The 21148-nt window shown below is 44.6% G+C and overlaps 1 protein-coding gene across 1 annotated transcript in view; it reads left to right on the forward strand.

Annotated features, from left to right (window-relative positions):
• LOC137536146 (protein unc-93 homolog B1-like) overlaps positions 1 to 21148 on the forward strand; it is a 65596-nt gene that overhangs the window by 31885 nt on the left and 12563 nt on the right. Inside the window, exons 6-9 of the mRNA XM_068258223.1 lie at positions 9011 to 9140; positions 13975 to 14068; positions 15082 to 15212; positions 16581 to 16763. Of these exons, the coding sequence (XP_068114324.1) occupies positions 9011 to 9140; positions 13975 to 14068; positions 15082 to 15212; positions 16581 to 16763 (538 nt within the window). The remainder of the gene's footprint in view (positions 1 to 9010; positions 9141 to 13974; positions 14069 to 15081; positions 15213 to 16580; positions 16764 to 21148) is intronic.

Consider the following 21148-nt stretch of genomic DNA (forward strand, 5'->3'; position numbering starts at 1 on the left):
AAACTGAGAGAGGCACTCCAAGTACAATTGGGATTGTAGGAGACACTTACGAAAGAGGCCATATACCACAACCAGGGGCGTTTCTAGGTTCCTGCGAGATCCGGGGCACCCTTGGGCACCAAGAGGGAACGAGTGTGCGGCGTAACTTATATATTCAATAGGCAGTATTTCATATATATAAGCCCCTCACCTGGATTCTGTCTTGCCTTCGTCTGGCTGGCCTGTGTGCTGTACGAGGCTGGCGGTTATGCTGTGCTGGCCTGGCTGGTGGTGATGCTGTGCTGTGCCGGCCTGGCTGGTGGTGATGCTGTGCCGGCCTGGCTGGTGGTGATGCTGTGCCGGCCTGGCTGATGGTGATGTTGAGCCGGCCTAGCTTTGCTAGGTGACTTGCTGGGGCTTTGCTGGGCAATTCGCTGGGGGCTTTGCTGGGCTGGGGACTTTTCTAGGCTTTGCTTGGCTGTATGCTTTGCTGAGCTGGGACCAGGAGGCTCAGCTAGGATGGGGGTTTGCATTGCTGAGGGCTCTGCTTTGCTGGGGCCCTGGGGCTTTGCTTGGCTGTAGATACGTAGGTGCCCCCAGTATAGGTTAGATAGGTAGCTTCCCCCAGTATAGATTAGATAGGCAGCTTCCCCCAGTATAGATTAGATAGGCAGCTTCCCCCAGTATAAATTAGATAGGCAGCTTCCCCCAGTGTAGATTAGATAGGCAGCTTCCTCCAGTATAGATTAGATAGGCAACTTCCTCCAGTATAGATTAGATAGGCAGCTTCCCCCAGTATAGATTAGATAGGCAGCTTCCCCCAGTATAGATTAGATAGGCAGCTTCCCCCAGTATAAATTAGATAGGCAGCTTCCCCCAGTGTAGATTAGATAGGCAGCTTCCTCCAGTATAGATTAGATAGGCAACTTCCTCCAGTATAGATTAGATAGGCAGCTTCCCCCCGTATAGATTAGATAGGCAGCCTCCCCCAGTATAGATTAGATAGGCAGCTTCCCCCAGTATAGATTAGATAGGCAGCTTCCCCAGTATAAATTACATAGGCAGCCTCCCCCAGTATAGATTAGATAGGCAGCTTCCCCCAGTATAGATTAGATAGGCAGCATCCCCCAGTATAAATTAGATAGGCAGCCTCCCCCAGTATAGATTAGATATGCAGCTTCCCCTAGTATAGATTAGATAGGCAGCTTCCCCCAGTATAAATTAGATAGGCAGCTTCCCCCAGTGTAGATTAGATAGGCAGCTTCCCCCAGTATAGATTAGATAGGCAGCTTCCCCCAGTATAAATTAGATAGGCAGCTTCCCCCAGTGTAGATTAGATAGGCAGCTTCCTCCAGTATAGATTAGATAGGCAGCTTCCTCCAGTATAGTTTAGATAGGCAGCTCTCCCCAGTATAGATTAGATAGGCAGCTGTCCCCAGTATAGATTATATAGGCAGCTTCCCCTAGTGTAGGAGGGGGCACTGGGCGGGGGGGGGGGGGAGCGGGCAGATACAAACTCACCTTCCTTCAGAAGGACGCAGGCACAGCTTCCATGTGCTTCCGACTTCCTCCTTAGACGTCCCTCGCATTGGTAACAGCGCCCCCTGTGTCATGTCATCACAGGGTGCGCTGTAACCAAGGCGAAGGACGCAGGGGGGAGGAAGTCGGAAGCACATGGAAGCTGTGCCTGCGTCGATCTGAAGGAAGGTGAGTTTTTAACTGCTCCGCCCAGTGCCCTCTCCTGCCACTCAATCGATCCGGGGCACCATGGCAACAGGTTCCAGGCCGGTGCCCCGGATCAAAGGCCCTAGCGACGCCGCTGCCCAAAACTGTTGCCAAAGAGTTTATTCAAAACAATTTAAACAATGTGTTTTGTGGATGTGTAACTTTGCTTCTTTATTTATGTTTCATTTTTGTTCATTCATGGTATGTGGTCTTTCTTGGCAAGGTAAGTGGCTTTTTTCCCAATTGTGTTAATTTTTTTTATCATTATCATATTGTAGGTGCCTTTCTCAGTTTATACTTAGTTGAATGGTTGTGATAATAGTAAAGGCAGACCCCTTCATTTAGCCTAAACTAGGGCACTCACTGAAAGAGTCCTGTCTCTGCATTTACAGGAGTAGGCGGGGAATAAATAAAGTTTTCTAAATTCCTAACGTTTGTATAACTCCCACGGAGGCAGAAATGGAGTAAGGTGAAGTGGGGCCCTAGTCAAGATAGCATATTTTGCCCACCGCTGATGGTGACATCAGAATCAGAATCAGCTTTATTCGCCAAGTACGACAGATGCCGCACCTGGAATTATTTTTGGACACATGGCAATTGGCAAAGTGCATGGTAGTGCAAATTAGTAGCATCAACAGGTACAGATAGTAGCTAAGAAACAACAACGACCACATTTAACTGGAATGTAGTGCCAATATGATAACAATAACATGGTATAGATACTAGATACAAAAACAGCAATAACAACAATTTAACTACAACTCGGTTCATAGTGCAGATAGACGAGCTGCTGTAAAATAGACATACACATTCTGTAAAATAAACTGGCAGGGGCCCGCCTATAGGCATGTTTTCATCCGCTGGGCAGCTATGGAAGATTAGACAGTGTCTTTTGGGAGAGAGCTTGAGTTGAGTAGGAGGACCGCCTGAGGGAAGAAGGCATTTCTGTGCCTGGCGGTTTTGGTGAGAATGGTCCTATAGCGGCGGCCTAGCAGGAGGTTGTCGAAGAAGCAGCAGCCAGGGTGGGAAGGGTCCTGAGTAATTCTGTTGGCCCTGGACCTCATTCTAGATGAGTGGAGGAGGTCCAGGGGGGGGGGGGGGGCAGGGGTGACCCAATGATCCTCTCAGCAGTACTGATTACCCTCTGTAGTTTTCGTCTGTCCTTTGCATTTTCCCCAGAGTACCAGACAATGATAGAGGAGCAGAGGACCGACTCAATGGTGGCAGAGTAGAAACTAGTCATTAGCTCCCGCGGCATTCCAAACTTCTCAGCTGCCTGAGGAAGAACAGCCTTTGCTGGGCTTTCTTTTGCGTTACGGTGGTATTTTCATCCCACTTCAAGTTGTCAGTGATGGTGGTACCCAGAAACCGAACCTTGAGACCTCAGTACCATCGATGTAGACCGGACTAGGAGACGGAGCGCTCCTTCTGAAGTCAAAAATCAGTTCCACAGTTTTTGCTGTATTTAGTACGAGATTGTAATCCTTGCACCACCTGTGGATCCGCTCAACCTCCATGCGATATTCATGCTCCCCGTCCTCACCAATGAGCCCCAGGTTGGTGGTGTCATCCGCAAACTTAATGACCCTGACAGAGTCGGCGGATGAAGTACAGCTGTTTGTGTACAGGGAAAAGAGAATTGGGGACAGCACACACCCTTGCAGGGCACCTGTGTTGGTGATTCTTACGCTGGAGGAGCATCCGCCCATCCTCACTAGCTGCGACCTGTTGGTGAGGAAATCCCTGATCCAGGTACACAGCGTGGGGTCAACACCTAGTCGTGCCAGGTTGTCATGCAGAATGTATGGGCATATGGTGTTGAATGCGGAGCTGAAGTCTAGAAGCAGGATCCTGGCGTAGGTGTTGGGATTATCTAGATGTTCTGTGATGAGCGCAAGACTGATATTTATGGCATCCTCCACCGACCGATTGGCCCTGTATGCAAACTGCAGGGGATCCATCATGGTGGCGGTGTGGCCCTTCAGATGTGAGAGAACCAGTCTTTCGAAGGTCTTCATAATGACTGGGGTTAGGGCAACAGGTCTGTAATTGTTTAGGTCTGTGACTCCTAGCTTCTTGGGGACTGGGATGATGTCGGCTTGTTTGAAGCAGGAAGGAACTTTGCCCATCGATAGGGATTTGCTGAAGATGGCGGTGAGGATTGGGGCTAGCTGGCTTGCACAGGTTTTCAGGCAGGATGGGGATATGCCGTCCGGGCCAGAAGCCTTCCTGGTGTTGAGCTTCTGGAGGTGCCATAATACATCAGCCTCCCGTACTATTACCGGTGCCATGAGGGGGATGACAGCATGGGGAGATAAGGTGGGAAGAATATCCCCGGATGGAGGAGTGAGTGCTGGGTCCACGGTGTGGGTGGGTTGATGCTCAAACCTGCAATAGAACTTGTTGAGCTCCTCGGCTAGTGCGATGCTTGGAAGTGTGTGCTGGCGAGGTGGCTTGAAGTTAGTGGCTGCCCTGAGACCTCTCCACACCTCCCGCGAGTTTTTAGACTGAAGATTCAGTCTCAGTTTGTTTGAGTAGTCTCTCTTGGCCGCCTTCAGCTCGCGATTCAAGGTGTTCCTGGCCTCCCTGAACTCCCCTGGGTTTCCGGATTTGTGTGCCTCCTCTTTGATCCTCCGAAGTCGGCGTAGCCTGCCGTTAAACCAGGGTTTGTTGTTTGGGAAAACTCTGATGGTCGTCGTCGGGATGCATGACTCCTCGCAAAAGCTGATTGTAGGAGGTGACGTTCTCCGTCCATTCGTCTAGGCAGGGAGCCTCCAGGGCTGACCAGTCTGTGCTGTCAAAGCAGGCTTGTAGTTGACCCTTAGCCTCCTCTGTCCACTTCTTAACAGTCCTGACAGTTGGCTTGGAGGTTTCGAGGAGCCTTCTGTAGGTGGGGATCAAGTGAATTAGGCAGTGGCCAGAGTTACCTAGGGCAGCCCGGCGAGTGGCCTTGTACGCATCCTTGAGAACCGTGTAGCAATGTTCCAGGGTAGGTATTCCTGGTGGCGCAGGTAATGTGTTGCTTATATCGGGGGAGCTCCTGGCAAAGGTTTGCACTGTTGAAATCACCTAGGATAATGAAGAGGGAGTCCGGAAGGGATGTTTCCCACAGGGATATGGAGTCGCTGAGTGTACCTAGGGCTTTCTTGATGTCCGCATCCGGGGGGATATAGACGCCTGCAAGGACATAGGAGGTGAATTTCCTGGGCGAGTACAGAGGCCTGCAGTTGATGAGTAGGAACTCAACATCTGGGGAGCAGCATTTGTGCAGGATGGATGTGTTGGAGCACCAGGTGGCGTTGATGTAAAAGCAGATTCCTCCACCCTTTCTTTTCCCTGAGAGAGAGTGGTCACGGTCTGCACGGAAAAGGTTGAAGCCTGGTAGGTTGAGGGAGTTGTCCGGAATGTTGTCATTTAGCCATGTCTCTGTGAAGCAGAGTACTGGTGAGTTGCCTTCGAGGGAGGGTTTGCTGCCAAGTAGTAGTAGTAGCTCGTCTAGCTTGTTCGGGAGGGAGCGAACGTTTGCTAGCAGGATGGCTGGGATGGGTGACCTCAGACCCTTCCTCTTGAGTCTTACTTGAGCACCCGCTCTCCTCCCTCATGGCTTTTTAGTAAGATTTGGTGGGGGCTAGCATAAACCCTAGACCCTAGGTCCCTAGACTCTCTCCGGGCCCTAGGCAACTGCCTAGGTTTGCCTTGTGGATGATCTGGCTCTGCATGGAGGTGATTGTTTTTGCAAGTAAAAGTATGTATTTTTAGTAGCCTAGAAATGGAAATTCAGAAATGGAAGGAGTATGGCACAAGTGTAAACCTACCAAGACAAGGCCGTCCACCTAAACTCACAGGCCGAACAAGGAGAGCGCTGATCAGAAATGCAGTCAAGAGGCCCATGGTGACTCTGGACGAGCTGCAGAGATCTACAGCTCAGGTGGTGGAATCTGTCAATAGGACAACTATTTGTCGTGCACTGCACAAAGTTGGCCTTTACGGAAGAGTGGCAAAAAGAAAGCCATTGTTAACAGAAAAGCATAAGAAGTCCTGTTTGCAGTTTGCCACAAGCCATGTGGGGGACACAACAAACGTGGAAGAAGGTGCTCTGATCAGATGAGACCAAAATGGAACTTTTTGGCCAAAATGCAAAACGCTAGGTGTGGCAGAAAACTAACACTGCACATCACTCTGAACACACCATCCCCACTGTCAAATATGGTGGTGGCAGCATCATGCTCAAGGGGTGCATCTCTTCAGTAGGGACAGAGAAGCTGGTCAGAGTTGATGGGAAGATGGATGGAGCCAAATACAGGGCAAACTTGGAAGAAAACCTCTTGGAGTCTGCAAAACACTTGAGACTGGGGCGTAGGTTCACCTTCCAGCAGGACAATGACTCTAAACATAAAGCCAGGGCAATAATGGAATGGTTTAAAACAAAACATATCCATGTGTTAGAATGGCCCAGTCAAAGTCCAGATCTAAATCCAATCGAGAATCTGTGGCAAGATCTGAAAACTGCTGTTCACAAATGCTGTCCATCTAATCTGACTGAGCTGGAACTGTTTTGCAAAGAAGAATAGGCAAGGATTTCAGTCTCTAGATGTGCAAAGCTGGTATAGACATACCCTAAAAGACTGGCAGCTGTAATTGCAGCAAAAGGTGATTCTACAAAGTATTGACTCAGGGGGCTGAATAATTATGCACACCGCACTTTGCAGTTTTTTTTTTTTTTTTTTAATATTTAGAATCATGTATGATTTTCTTTCCGCTTCTCACATGTACACTACTTTCTATTGGTCTTTCACGTGGAATTCCAATAAATTTGATTCATGTTTGTGGCAGACAGTGATATGACAAAATGTGGAAAACTTCAAGGGGGGGCCGAATACTTTTGCAAACCACTGTATATGTGTATATATGTATATATATATATATATATATATATATATATATATATATATATATATATATGTATATATATGTGTATATATATGTGTATATATATATATATATATATATATATATATATATATATATATATATATATATGTATATATATATATATATATGTATATATATATATATGTATATATGTATATATGTATATACATTGGCTTGCAAAAGTATTCGGCCCCCTTGACGTTTTCTACATTTTGTTATTACTGCCACAAACATGAATCAATTTTATTGGAATTCCACGTGATAGACTAATACAAAGTGTTGTACATGTGAGAAGTGGAACGAAAATCATACATGATTCCAAACATTTTTTACAAATCAATAACTGCAAAGGGGGGTGTGCGTAATTATTCAGCCCCCTTTGGTCTGAGTGCAGTCAGTTGCCCATAGACATTGCCTGATGAGTGCTAATGACTAAATAGAGTGCACCTGTGTGTAATCTGATGTCAGTACAAATACAGCTGCTCTGTGATGGCCTCAGAGGTTGTCTAAAAGAATATTGGGAGCAACAACACCATGAAGTCAAAAGAACACACCAGACAGGTCAGGGATAAAGTTATTGAAAATTTTAAAGCAGGTTTAGGCTACAAAAAGATTTCCAAAGCCTTGGACATCCCACGGAGCACTGTTCAAGCGATCATTCAGAAATGGAAGGAGTATGGCACAACTGTAAACCTACCAAGACAAGGCTGTCCACCTAAGCTCACAGGCCGAACAAGGAAAACGCTGATCAGAAATGCAATCAAGAGGCCCATGGTGACTCTGGACGAGCTGCAGAGATCTGCAGCTCAGGTGGGGGAATCTGTCAATAGGACAACTATTGCACTGCACAAAGTTGGCCTTTATGGAAGAGTAGCAAGAAGAAAGCCATTGTTAACAGAAAAGCATAAGAAGTCCCGTTTGCAGTTTGTCACAAGCCATGTGGGGGACACAGTAGACATGTCGAAGAAGGTGCTCTGGTCAGATGAGACCAAAATTTAACTTTTTGGCCAAAATGCAAAACACTATGTGTGGCGGAAAACTAACACTGCACATCACTCTGAACACACCATCCCCACTGTCAAATATCACACCTGAGGAAGGGCTACGCCCGAAATGTTGTGTGCCTCTGTTGCTCTGATTTTTCAATACAGTGATTGAACTAGCCTTCTGAGTGCGGTCTCTGTTTGTGTTTCTCTGCCATTGCTCTACACAGGAGTGGTGTACCTGTGAGAGACCAGCACCGGCATTCAGTTCCAGGAGCCCTGGACTGACACACGGGTGTGGAGGTGTGAATTTTCTACCACTGTCAAATATGGTGGTGGCAGCATCATGTTCTGGGGTGCTTCTCTTCAGCAGGGACAGAGAAGCTGGTCAGAGTTGATGGGAAGATGGATGGAGCCAAATACAGTGCAATCTTGGAAGAAAACCTCTTGGAGTCTGCAAAAGACTTGAGACTGGGGCGTAGGTTCACTTTCCAGCAGGACCACGACCCTAAACATAAAGCCAGGGCAACAATGGAATGGTCTAAAACAAAACATATCCATGTGTTAGAATGGCCCAGTCAAAGTCCAGATCTAAATCCAATCGAGAATCTGTGGCAAGATCTGAAAACTGCTGTTCACAAACGCTGTCTAGCTAATCTGACTGAGCTGGAGCTGTTTTGCAAAGAAGAATGGGCAAGGATTTCAGTCTCTAGATGTGCAAAGCTGGTAGAGACATACCGTAAAAGACTGGCAGCTGTAATTGCAGCAAAAGGTGGTTCTACAAAGTATTGACTCAGGGGGCTGAATAATTACGCACACCCCACTTTGCAGTTTTTATTGGTAAAAAATGTTTGGAATCATGTATAATTTTTGTTCCACTTCTCACGTGTACACCACTTTGTATTGGTCTGTCACGTGTAATTCCAATAAAATTGATTCATGTTTGTGGCAGTAATGTGACAAAATGGGAAAAAATTTCAGGGGGGCCGAATACTTTTGCAAGCCACTGTATATACTGATCGTAGAAAGTTTCCTCAATAGAGAGGACTTTTCTCACTTCTTGTCACTAAAACTTTTGATATAAAACTGGTAGTCCAGGGAAAAGGAAATGGTGCTAGTCAAGATTCCGTATAAAAATTATTTGTTGCTTTCTTTCCAACCCCAGAGAGAGATTTCCCCTCTTCCTGTTTAGACAGGAAGTGATAAAAAGATGGGACACAGAGCAGCAATAAAATTCAAAAGAGGTTATAATCCCTTACCACAATGCCTAAAACTGACATTTATTTTCCTCTGGAGCTTAGCATCAAATATTAAAAAGCTGCTAATGTGAAAATTCCTCCATCTGGTATGTTCAAAGCAGAATCATTTAACAATAAACATTGTGATTACAGGATGGCTCAAAAGTATTGTGAATTTGTGAACTATAAAGAGGAGAACGTCAGAGAACGACAACGGCTACCGCGAGGAGCCAGCCATAAATACATCATCATATTTCAAACCATCTTTTACGCCATCTTTCATGTGAGTTCCAAATAAGATTGTTCTGTGCTACCTGGAGGCTCTGTAAACAAAAATTTCTTCTTAAAGAGACACTGAAGTAAAAAAAAAAAAAAAAATGATCTTATGAATTGTATGTGTAGTACGGATAATTACTACAACATTAGTAGAAAAGAAAATATTCTTATATTTTTATTTTCAGTTAAATAGGTCTTTTTTTTTTTTTTTTATAACATTGCATCATTCTCTGATATTTGCAGTTTATACACTACTCAGCATTCTAAATGATTTTGCAGAGCAGCAGTGAACTTTTGAACTCCTACTCAGCAGAGAAAAAGAAGATACAATTACTTACACTTGAGTAAATAAGCTTCAAAACACAGAGCTCTCTGCGACTTTGAAAGTCGTGGAGCTCAATGGCTTTTTTGCATACATAACAACTGGAATTTCTTAGCTCTTTGTGTACTGGAAACAACATCCTACTTATGTCTCTGCTCCTAATGTTTTATTTCTTAGTTGTACAACACACACAAATCAATGATCATTATTTTTTTCGCTTCAGTGTCTCTTTAAAGTGGGATAAAACTCAGAGCTGTCTGTCTATACACTGTATAAACAAGGCAGAAAAGTATCCGGCAGTGTGTGTGTGTGTGTGTGTGTGTGTGTGTGGGGGGGGGGGGGGGGGGGGGAAAGCAACTTTATGTCCTCTATTTGCTAATTAATTGCTTTTCTTAAGAGTACATTAGATAAGTTGTCCTGCAGCCCACATTAATATCAGTAAGCTTCAGTGATGTGCAAATATGCATTCAAAAGACATCAAAGCAGTCTCATAGTGATTCATATTCATTTTTTACTGTGTTTAGTATTTTAGTGGAAAAATACAGTGGATGACAATACCACTTTCAGAAATATTTAGCACAGCAAAATGTATATACAGCATAAAGGGTTTTTGTCTTCTGACTTTATCAGGAATATCCTTGCTCCATTCAAAGTGATATAGGATAGTCAGAGATTGAAAACAAGGATAAAGGAGTAATGAAAATGAAGTAAATGCTTTGAATGCTGTGTAATACAAAGCCTTAGGCCGGCTTCACTCTGCCAACCTGGGGTAGTAGCGGTGTGGTGCGATAGGCTGACCACACCGCAATGCCAAAAGAGCAGATGAAGATTGCTGCGGCAGTGCGTGGTAATCTCTGTGACCAGGCAGGGCCCATACGGGGCGGACCTTACCATTTACCTGAAATAAAGCTGTGACACCCAATTAGAGTTTAAAGGCCACAGCTTTAATACAGAATAATACAATCTAGAACAAAATTAAATTAACATGCATTAAACATTAAGAATAACTTGTGTAACCGCGCTCTGACAGGTCCCCTGACAATGCCTTTCCTCTTCGTGAATGTCACCGTACCAACCACCGGCTTGCGCTAAAACCTTGTGCCACTGAACCTCGCCAGTGACGCCCATTAAACTTTATGCCACTGAAACCTCGCCAGTGACGAGAATGGTGCCATTAACCAGTCAATGACCCACCCTTAAGCCATCTAGTTTAATGACCCAGAAACCATTGTGCCATTACGTTCCTCCACGGCACCCATATATCATAACCAGCACTATGCACTCCTAGCATAAAATGCCTTATTCCATTCACCAAGCATGGTGTGTACTTCTCATTTCGATTTCGTCCAGGCTGGCATAGTCAGGGACCCGCCACCAGCATTCGTGCTTGCCGCTACAAGTACGAATGCCCGCCCTCAAACAGAGCGCGGCTCAGATTTCCATCTTCGTACTCCTCTACCTGCAGCTACCGCTCTGCCAAGTGTGGGTATATGTATGTATAATGGGCACCAGGGGTGTGGGCAGACACATGACTGAAACCTGCATGACTCCCATCTCCCGATTTTTATTTTTTTTTAAACCGTGTCATCGCTTTTTTCCCTTCCCCCTGCGGCTAGTGCTCCGGAGGGTTTGGGTGCATATAAAAAAGAATCAAATTCCAACTTTGTAACCTGATGTGGCCCTAACCCCCCGACCTGCAGCTAGCGCTCTGCCTGGTGTGGATGGACGTAAGTTTGGATTTCTTACAGATATATGGTTCGATGCATATAACCAACTATACCGGCCCTTTGTGTAACGTTTAAATGACCCTGAGTTGGTAAATACTTCATATGCGTAAAGTAATTTTACATAGAGGGGTTGTTGTAATTGTGCCCGTTGATGCGACGGTCATTTTTGTAGCGTATAATACATTTATAGTGTACTAAGACATTACCGTGAGCACAGTGATCAGTTTTGTTTTGAATATTAAGAATTCTAAATAAGATGGGCCATCATGGCTCCGTTGCATTAATTTTTGAAAGGTCACTGGTCACACTTACCATGCCTGCGAGAGTGTCCTGTATCCTAGAAGAGAGAGTTAGCTGTATCCTATTCAGGCAAAGAGAGAGAACATTTTCCTGCCATGCCTTATATTGCTTGGGGGAAGATACCCCTCAGGCACTCCACCTTTTATTCACACCTGGTAGCTGAATGTGCCTGGTCAGTCCGTCCCAGGGCCCGCCCAGTCATGCCCTGATCGTTCTAGCCCTGCTTGACCTCTCAGGTTACTTTCTGACTGCAGGCCAAACAGGAAGTGAGGCTCTTTAGCGATCACTTCCTGTGACCAGAATTCAAATTGCGCAGAAGTGTATTGAAAAAAAATACGCCTCCGCGCATGCACCCCGCAACGCGAATGCCACCTTAGACTTACATGACTTCCGGTTTGCTGCACATGTTGCCTAGCAATGCGTTGTTGCTCTAGCGGTGTATTAGACACTTCTGGCAGAACGCACCGCACTGTATGAAGTATGAAATGCCCCATAGACTTGCACTGGCGTAGCGTTGGCCTGCTGCCAAATAGGCCAACGCAGCGTGCCAATGTAAAAGGGGCCTTAGGGTCAGGACCCACTAGCTTGCTGATCGCTGGCAATTAGCAAAGTGCTAGAACAATGGAACCCTATGAGGTTGAGCAGGGGCATAACTAGAAATCACTGGGCCCCCCTGTGAAACTCCCCCTCGCTTTCTGCACAGGTAAACTGAGAACCAATGTTATTCAATTGGCTAGTGCACACGTGAATGTGTTTTCCCCATGCAGATAAAAACAGACATCAGTGAAGCACTGCACACATTTTCTCTATCAATTACATTAGCTTCTGTGATAAAACGTGTATGTTTTTTTATACATACGGACACACATGGTGTGCTGAAAATGCATAAAGAAAACTGACAGATGAGTGTGCTCCCAGCCTCAGCTTATTACACTCACTCTGTCCATCTCTGATGCAGCAGAACTGGCTCTGCAGACTCCTCCACTATCACTACAGTACTCAGCACTTGGGGAGGGGTAGAGAGGCTGGGGGCATAACTGGCTCTGCAGACTCCTCCAGCATCACTACAGTAACAAGCACTTGGGGAGGGGTGGAGAGGCTGGGGGCGGGGCTCTGCAGACTTCTCCAGCATCACTACAGTACACAGCACTTGGGGAGGGGTGGAGAGGCTAGGGGCGGGGCTCTGCAGACTTCTCCAGCATCACTACAGTGCACAGCACTTGGGGAGGGTTAGAGAGGTTGGGGGCAGAACTCGCTCTGCAGACTCCTCCAGTATCACTACAGTACACAGCCTGCCCAGTGGATTGTACATCCATCAAAGATGGTCAGACTCAGGGAATGCCTGACCATAACTGGTCCATTTGAACCACTGTTGCTCAGTCCAACTTCCAAAATAGTGGGCAAATTAATGATCTTTTCCAGGGAGTGCTGTTGTAAAGAATAAAAGTAATACTGAGAATCCCCTATAAGAAAATGGACTACATAGTCCAAAATATGTCAGATCTATCAGCTTTTGAATTCCTACTGAAAGTAACAGCAACATAGAAAAAAAAATGTATAGTGCATTTAACTTATTTTACATTTTACAATAGCGGTCCTATAACCACTTCAGCCTTCAGTGTTGTTTCACCTTATGCATCCGAGCAACCTCACATTCATTCGCCAATAACTTTATCACTACTTATCACAACGAATTGATCTATATCTTGTTTTTCCCGCCACCAATTAGGCTTTCTTTGGGTGGTACATTTTGCTAAGAATTATTTTTTTCTAAATGCATTTTAACATTTTGAGTATAGGTTTTGGACTTGCCAATGTATACCGGTATGTTACGGCCAGATTCTGAAGTTGGCCTCTTGGGAATCTGGCCAGGCAGGACCCCAAGTGGGCGTCAAGTGCAGCCCATACGAGAAAAATTTGTACATGTCAGACTGTGGCCGGCCAGAACATGATTTGAGAGCTGGCCAGCCAAGTCCCAAAAATTAGTAATGTTCAACAGCAGCTACGGTGATAATTGCAAGTCCAGAAAATCAGTAAGGTTCAGCAGTGGCTGCGGTGGTGTCTGCAAGTCCCCAGGCTCCTCAACCCTCCCCGATGTCCTCTCATCTCTCCACGCTGCCCCTCAGTCCCGACTTCCACTATCCGTGTTCTCTCACTCTGATGGGGAAATAAACAGGGCACCCTGTGTGTGTGGCCACTCCAGCTGGTTATTCCATGTATTGCCAGTATTCACCCTATGGAAATGCTGCTGGAAGGGCTTCCTCATCTATTTCCCCATCAGAATGAGAAGACACAGAGGGGGGAGGGGGCTGGGGGGAGTCGGATGCAGGGGAAGTGTGAAAAGGAGAGAGGACACCACTTGCAGACATCACTGCACCTGCCATTGAACTTTACTGATTTTCGGGTCTTGACGGCTTAAAAACTCTGCTTATTTTTGTATAAAACATACTGTTTACTCTACTCTGCCTTAATGCTGTTCTTTTTCCCCACAGCTGAGTTTTATCCTATCTCAGTTTCCTGTGTACTTCTTCCTCAGCAAGTTCCTCTCTCCATATAACCACACGCTTTCTGAAGTGAAGAAATGCGGTAAGTATACATTCTCTAATTAGTTATGTTAGGCCTCCCAAAAATATACTGTATATCCTTGGTCAGTTTGGAAAATTGCAAATAAGTAATTGCATACTTAAAAAGGAGTGATTTGCTGAATGTACCTTAATGATCAATTATAAATGATTTAGTCAATGTTTGTCCATTATAAACTATATTTCCTCTCCCTCATTTACATTCTCACATTTTTCCCTGGTGGCGACATCTGTACTGTTGGCAAGGAGCGCCACTGCTGTTTCCACTGTTTATTTATTGTGTTTGTTCGGAAGTGAGCAGAAACAACACCTGCCCTCTCAGAGTGCTCTGGGGCAGAAGGATGCATAACTAAATAGCCTAGGCTAAATATCACTTAGAGGACAGTGGTACATACCATTATACAACAATATATGAATACTGGAATGGTTTCTGATACTGAAACCAGAAAAATAAACATCAAATTGAAATCCTGAATAAATTCCTACATTTTTCTATATGTCATTGTGGTGTATCTTTAAAGGAAACTAATTAGAAAATAGTATATACACTTAAATAGCTATATAATGTATAAATCATATCCAGTGTCTCAGAGGCTGTACATGCCTAAAACACATTTAAAAGGAAACCTTGCTTTTTTAGCTGCATTTTCTGGTCACCCTTTCTGTTAAGCCTGCACAGCAATAAGTAGCTGTTGAGGAGGACTATATTGGAGTTACACAACACAGGTTATCACAAAGCATAGTGTAGGACTCAGGAGCAGTGGGATGCAGACTGGGCATCTCTGTAAAAAAATTTTGTATTATTTTGTAAATCATAGAAGGTACCAGCCCTGCAGTCCTCAAGAGGTAAATAAGATATTTAATGATAAGGTACCCGTGTCAGCATGAATTATCCATGTATTTTGGCTTGTCCGTTAAAATGTCCCAGCCAAAGAACATGTAAGCATGTACGATTGTATGTTACTTTTCATTTGACTTATATTTGTATAACATGTCAAACTCTTTTTGATCCTATAGGTGCCTCAATGGATAGTGGAGTCCTCCCAAAAGGGTTCAATACCACTGTACTGAAATCCCTGCCACCCAGCATCAGTCTTATCTATGTAGAGAGTGTCCTCATGGGGGCAGCACTCCTGTCTATGCTGCTGGTGAGCTCATAATTTGAGAGATTTGCTTGACCGTTCTTAATTACTTTTTGAGTATAACATCAGCCAAAATTCTAAGTTTAAGTTCTGGGAAGATTGGGTAAGATTAGAATAACTGTTTGGTTCTGATTGCTGCTTAAATTTCAAAAAGGAAGATTTTCAGTTCATACCAATAGGAAAAGCGAGTCAATGAGGCAGATTCACTAAAATGTAACACGCTCGTCAGCTATGCGTGGTTGTGTCAATGTAGCGTGCGCTCTTAATTTACCTGGTATCCTTTGAAGTGCCGGGTGATGTGTTTGTAGTGTGACAGACCTTTGTGGGGATCCTTTGACCTGGTGCCCACATAGCCGCATGTAGCTTACTCTGATTACTACAATCAGGGCCGGTTTCAGCAACAATGGGGCCCCAGGGCAAAATAAACCTGGGGGGCCCCCCAACAGATACCCCGGAACAAAAATCTGCATTAAGGGACCTTTTTGCAGCTGGTATAGTCAGGGTGTGAAGCCCCAATCAGTCGGAGCTCCACATTTTGGCTATCCCAGCCTGCATAGGGGACAAGGGGTTAAAAAGTTTCGGGAGGGGGGACCCCACATAATTTTTTTTTAATTCCCACACTTTCTCCCCCTCCCCCCCCCCCCCCCCCAAAAAAAAATTGTGAAAATTTGAAAAAATGCCAGGGATCTTCATACAGCCATATTGCAGCTGTATAGCGATCCCTGGCCAAAGCACTCCGGCTGCGGAGGAGTTTCCACCGCCTGGAAACCCCGTCAGAAAATGTATTGCTCTTTCTTTTGATACATGTAAAATTACACTACTGTTAGGTTTGCTACTAAAGGTGTCATTTACCGCATTTAAAAGTAACCTTTTTTCCTTCAAAACTTTAAAATTGATTTTCTCAAAAACTATAAGGTGTTTTTGAAAAAAAAAATTCTTCTTATTCCCAATGATCTCCTTAACATATCCTGCAAATTCGGGGTTTCTAGCATTTAAGGTGGATTTGCTATTAATCATTAAAGTCGGCGGGTTTTTAAATGTGTATTTTTTTTTCCTTTGAAATTTTTAAAATCGATTTTCTCAAAAACTATAAGGTCTTTTTGAAAAAAATGTTTTTCCTCTTGTAGCCACTGGGGGCCCCTACATGCTCTGGGGCCCTGGGGCAATTGCCTCCTTTGCCTCTATGGTAGTGCCAGCCCTGACTACAATTTCTAATACATTTTGAATAGCAGTGCCAGTATGCCCCCTGTGTACACTACACAGCACAACAGAAAGCCAAGGGATCATAAGGATAGTCCAGTCTCCTGCACAAGAAATCCTGGAGTGCTGAAACCCTTTTTCCTCACATAGAATTATTTTCTATTTGTCTTTCAGTTCCTGGTCCTCTGTGGCTCAGCATATCGTCCAACTGAAGAGATTGACCTTCGCAGTATAGGATGGGGGAACATCTTCCAACTACCCTTTAAACATCTCCGGGATTACCGCTTACGTTGCTTGGCCCCTTACTTTGTGTACAGTGGATTTGAAGTGCTATTTGCCTGCACAGGGTTTACACTGGTAGGTGGTATTTGCTCAAAACAACTGTTCAAAAATATTTATATGCATAAATGTATGTTTGAACCTCTTCACTAAACCAAATCTGTTCAATTAACATGCCCTGCACATAATTGAATGTAATATAAAAAGTTGATCTCCTCAGTTGAGAATTACAGTATATGGCATATGAGATTGTTCATACAGTAGATGATGCTCCAAGTTAGGAAGATCTGACATAGGGCCCTTGTAACGATTGGTGTCAGCAACACAGATTTTTTCTGATTATTGGTGATCTGCAGTATCACCAATAATACAGATGCTATACCCGATTATGTGTGATCTGCAGGATCACCAATAATGCTAGTATAGCTAGACACAGGACACCCAATGTGATATAGTGTTTGGTGCAACAGTAATCAGAGATGTTATCTCCCGTGAGGCAGGAGACACAGACACTACTGCAGCCAACAATTCCCTGAAGGGGCAGAGTCCCACTGTCTGGGCTTGCCAGATGATCTCCTGAAGAGCAGGAAATACAGATTGTACTGCAGCCAAGAATTACCTGAGGGGCAGGGAATTCAGATTGTATTGCAGCCAGTGGACACCTGAGGAGTATGAACCACTGACTGGCTGCAAAGGGGATATTTGGTGAAGTGAGTGATTATGATTGAACTGCAGCCGAGGATTCCCTGAGAAGCAGGGAATCAGATGGTACTGCAGCCAGTGGACCCCTGAGGAGCAGGGACCACTGACTGGACTGCTGGAGAGATAACTGATAGAATGAGAGATATGATCGGACTGCAGCCAGAGACTTCCTGTGGAGCAGGGAATCAGACTGTACTGCAGCCAGTGGACTCCTAAGGTATAGAGACCACTGGCTGAGCTGCAAGATGGTCTTCTGAGGAGCAGGTGGCCCTCAGCCTGTGCTTGCAGCTGGTGAACACCTGACGAGCAAGTGTCACAGATAGTGCAGTAAGGCTGATCACCCAAGGGTTGGGTGACAGCCAGAAAGGTCAGACAAGCGAAGTCGGCAACACACGGACAGATAAGGTACAGAGACAGAAAGACTGATTCAGTATCCGAGTACAGGCAATGTCGGCAACAGGTAATCAGATAGGCGGAGGTACCGAATCAGTAAGCAGGAGAGTGGTCAGGAAAGCCAGAGATCATAACAGGTAACAGAATATATCAATCCTAGTCTTAGGTGTGAGGTCCTTGGTCTCGACACCTGGGAACTAGTCTAACATATATCAATAGCAATGTAGCAATCTCCTAGTCTTAGGTGTGAGGTCCTTGGTCTCAACACCTGGGAACTAGTTTAACAGATGATCAGTAACAATGTAACAATATCCTAGTCTTAGGTGTGAGGTCCTTGGTCTCAACACCTGGGAACTAGTCTAACAGATGATCAGTAGCAATGTAACAATACAATAATACTATAAAGGCTATCACCGGAATCTGACTAAGTGTGAATTCCCAGCTCCGGCTGGTTCTAACACACTGTGAGATCTGACTGGGGTCTGAGTGCTCACACGTAAGTTTTCGCAACAGGAGACAACTTACAACTGACAGGCAAGTCCTATATATACCCAGAGCGCTCCACAGCGCCGCCCCAGTCTCTCAGCCAATCCGGAACCTAGCTGGGGTCAGCTGATCGGCATGATCAGCTGACTCCCCTTCTGCTAGCATAAAGGTCCTGTCGCCTGGCGCGTGCGCACGCGTAGCTCTCAATCTGTGTGAACTAGAAGGACCAGGCGAACCAGCAGCATGTTGCCGCGCGGCAGAAGCCGCCGGCTGAGACGCGGAGATAGCCGCCATGCCGCTTGCCCACGCGGCGGCATCTCCGCTATTCATTACAGCCCTATGCAATTATTTAACTTGCCAGTGATAAGCGCTGGTTAGCTATAAAATTTGCCAAAAGACCATCACTTAATTCAACTGTATTTAGAGGAGCACCCAACCAGTTGGGAAAAAACACACTTAGATGATTTAATCACCCAGCAAGTTATTTTCCCTATTCAGTGATCCCTTTCATGCTTCTAGGAAGCCAACTTTCCTATCAAATGTGAAGACAAATGGGTGAGAATCTTTCTACTGCTCACAGCAGGTAAAAAGTCCCCATCTCCCTTCTGCCCCCAGCTTAAGTCAGCATCTGGGAGCTTCATTTACTAAGGATATTTCAGATGCCCCTCTTTTAAATAAATATAGGGATTTTTGCTTCCTACCTAGAGTAAAAAATAAAAGATCTTTATCAATGCAAAAGAAAAAAAACCTTCTTTCTTTCCTCTGTGATTTCTTTGTTCTGTAATTTATTTCTTCTTTGTTGTCCTTCATCTTGCATATGGCCTATGGAAATCCATTTTTAGAGGTATTTCAATTGACTAGGTAGGTGGTATCAAAATAAGTCAAAAATGGTTAAACCATCCTCTGCTTTGAGGTGCTGTAGAGTAGCTAGCTTTTATTTAAGTCTAGTATTACCTCAAGTAAAAGTGGTGAACAATGTATTCAATTGTCTAAATAATTTAATTAATGCTGTGAGTGGAAAATATTCCAAAATGTGAAAGGAATAATAGAGTATGATTATTAAAATTTGCACAACCATCCACCAAAAGTTTTAGTGTAATTAGTTATTAACAGTTCTTTCTTAGTTATAGTAGGAAGAGATAGGACTGGGGGAATGAAGAGGCCTAGGTGGTACAGAAAGTAGGTGTAAAGAGAAAGTGAGATATAATAGAGGGGCCCTTTTCTCTTGTGTTTTCTCCAGAATGATAGTTTTTCATCTTCGATTTAGAATAACTTTTCAGCATTTTGCAATGGAAAAACGTACCAAAAAGTAGGTGAAAAAGTACTATCAAAATTATTTTGTGTATTTATTTTTTTTTGCTTGCCGGTGGATTAAAAGGCATTTAATTAACAAGTTTGAAAACATCACTTAGTAGAAAACTTGTAGAAAAAGTTAATTGCATAAGGGTCAGAGAGAGAGAGAGATGGAAAAAGCAAGAGTGACAGTGCTGTGAAATGTACATAGAGAAAGCTGGGTGGAATTCTCCTTTAACCACCCTGGCGTTCTATTAAGATTGCCAGGGCGGCTGCGGGAGGGTTTTGTTTAAATTAAAAAAAAAACTATTTCATGCAGCCAACTGAAAGTTGGCTGCATGAAAGCCCACTAGAGGGCGCTCCGGAGGCGTTCTTCCGATCGCCTCCGGCGCCCAGAATAAACAAGGAAGGCCGCAATGAGCGGCCTTCCTTGTTTTGCTTACATCGTCGCCATAGCGACGAGTGGAGTGACGTCATAGACGTCAGCCGCCTCCGATCCAGCCCTTAGCGCTGGCCGGAACTTTTTGTTCCGGCTACGCTGGGCTCAGGCGGCTGGGGGGACCCTCTTTCGCCGCTGCTCGCGGCGGATCGCCGCAGAGCGGCGGCGATCAGGCAGCACACGAGGCTGGCAAAGTGCCGGCTGCGTGTGCTGCTCTTTATTTGATGAAAATCGGCCCAGCAGGGCCTGAGCGGCAGCCTCCGGCGGTGATGGACGAGCTGAGCTCGTCCATACCGCCCGGCTGGTTAACGTGGATGTAGTCAGAAAAGTCAGAAAACAGATTTTTTTTCTCATGGGTGATCATTTTCATATCTTGTCAATACAATGCCTTTTAGACCACCACAAAGCAAGAAAATACTCAAAATAATTTTTTTAGTACTTTTTAACCACTACAGTATATCGACTTCCTCTGTGACTTCATCTAAGCCACGAGTCAGTAGATATACGTCTTGTAGCAGAAGCAGTGCTGTGCAGGATTGGGCTTGCTTCTGTGCGCATTTCTGGCACTCTCTGATGCAGCACTAATTGGTGAAAGGGAATATATGTTTCCTGAACTAATGAGACTGATTTTTACCATTAAATATACTTTTATTTTCTCAGCTCATAGTGAAAAAATACACTCTGTAGCATTATTTCAGAATCCAATATCTTCACCATAAATTGTGACAGGAACATAAGAGTGACAGTGCTGTGAAATGTACATAGAGAAAGCTGGGTGGAATTCTCCTTTAACGTGGATGTAGTCAGAAAAGTCAGAAAACAGATTTTTTTTCTCATGGGTGATCATTTTCATATCTTGTCAATACGATGCCTTTTAGACCACCACAAAACAAGAAAATACTCAAAATAATTTTTTTAGTACTTTTTAACCACTACAGTATATCTACGTCCTCTTTGACTTCATCTAAGCCACGAGTCAGTAGATATACGTCTTGTAGCAGAAGCAGTGCTGTGCAGGATTGGGCTTGCTTCTGTGCGCATTTCTGGCACTCTCTGATGCAGCACTAATTGGTGAAAGGGAATATATGTTTCCTGAACTAATGAGACTGATTTTTACCATTAAATATACTTTTATTTTCTCAGCTCATAG

Source organism: Hyperolius riggenbachi, chromosome 10, assembly GCF_040937935.1.
Source record: "Hyperolius riggenbachi isolate aHypRig1 chromosome 10, aHypRig1.pri, whole genome shotgun sequence".
NCBI lineage: Eukaryota > Metazoa > Chordata > Amphibia > Anura > Hyperoliidae > Hyperolius > Hyperolius riggenbachi.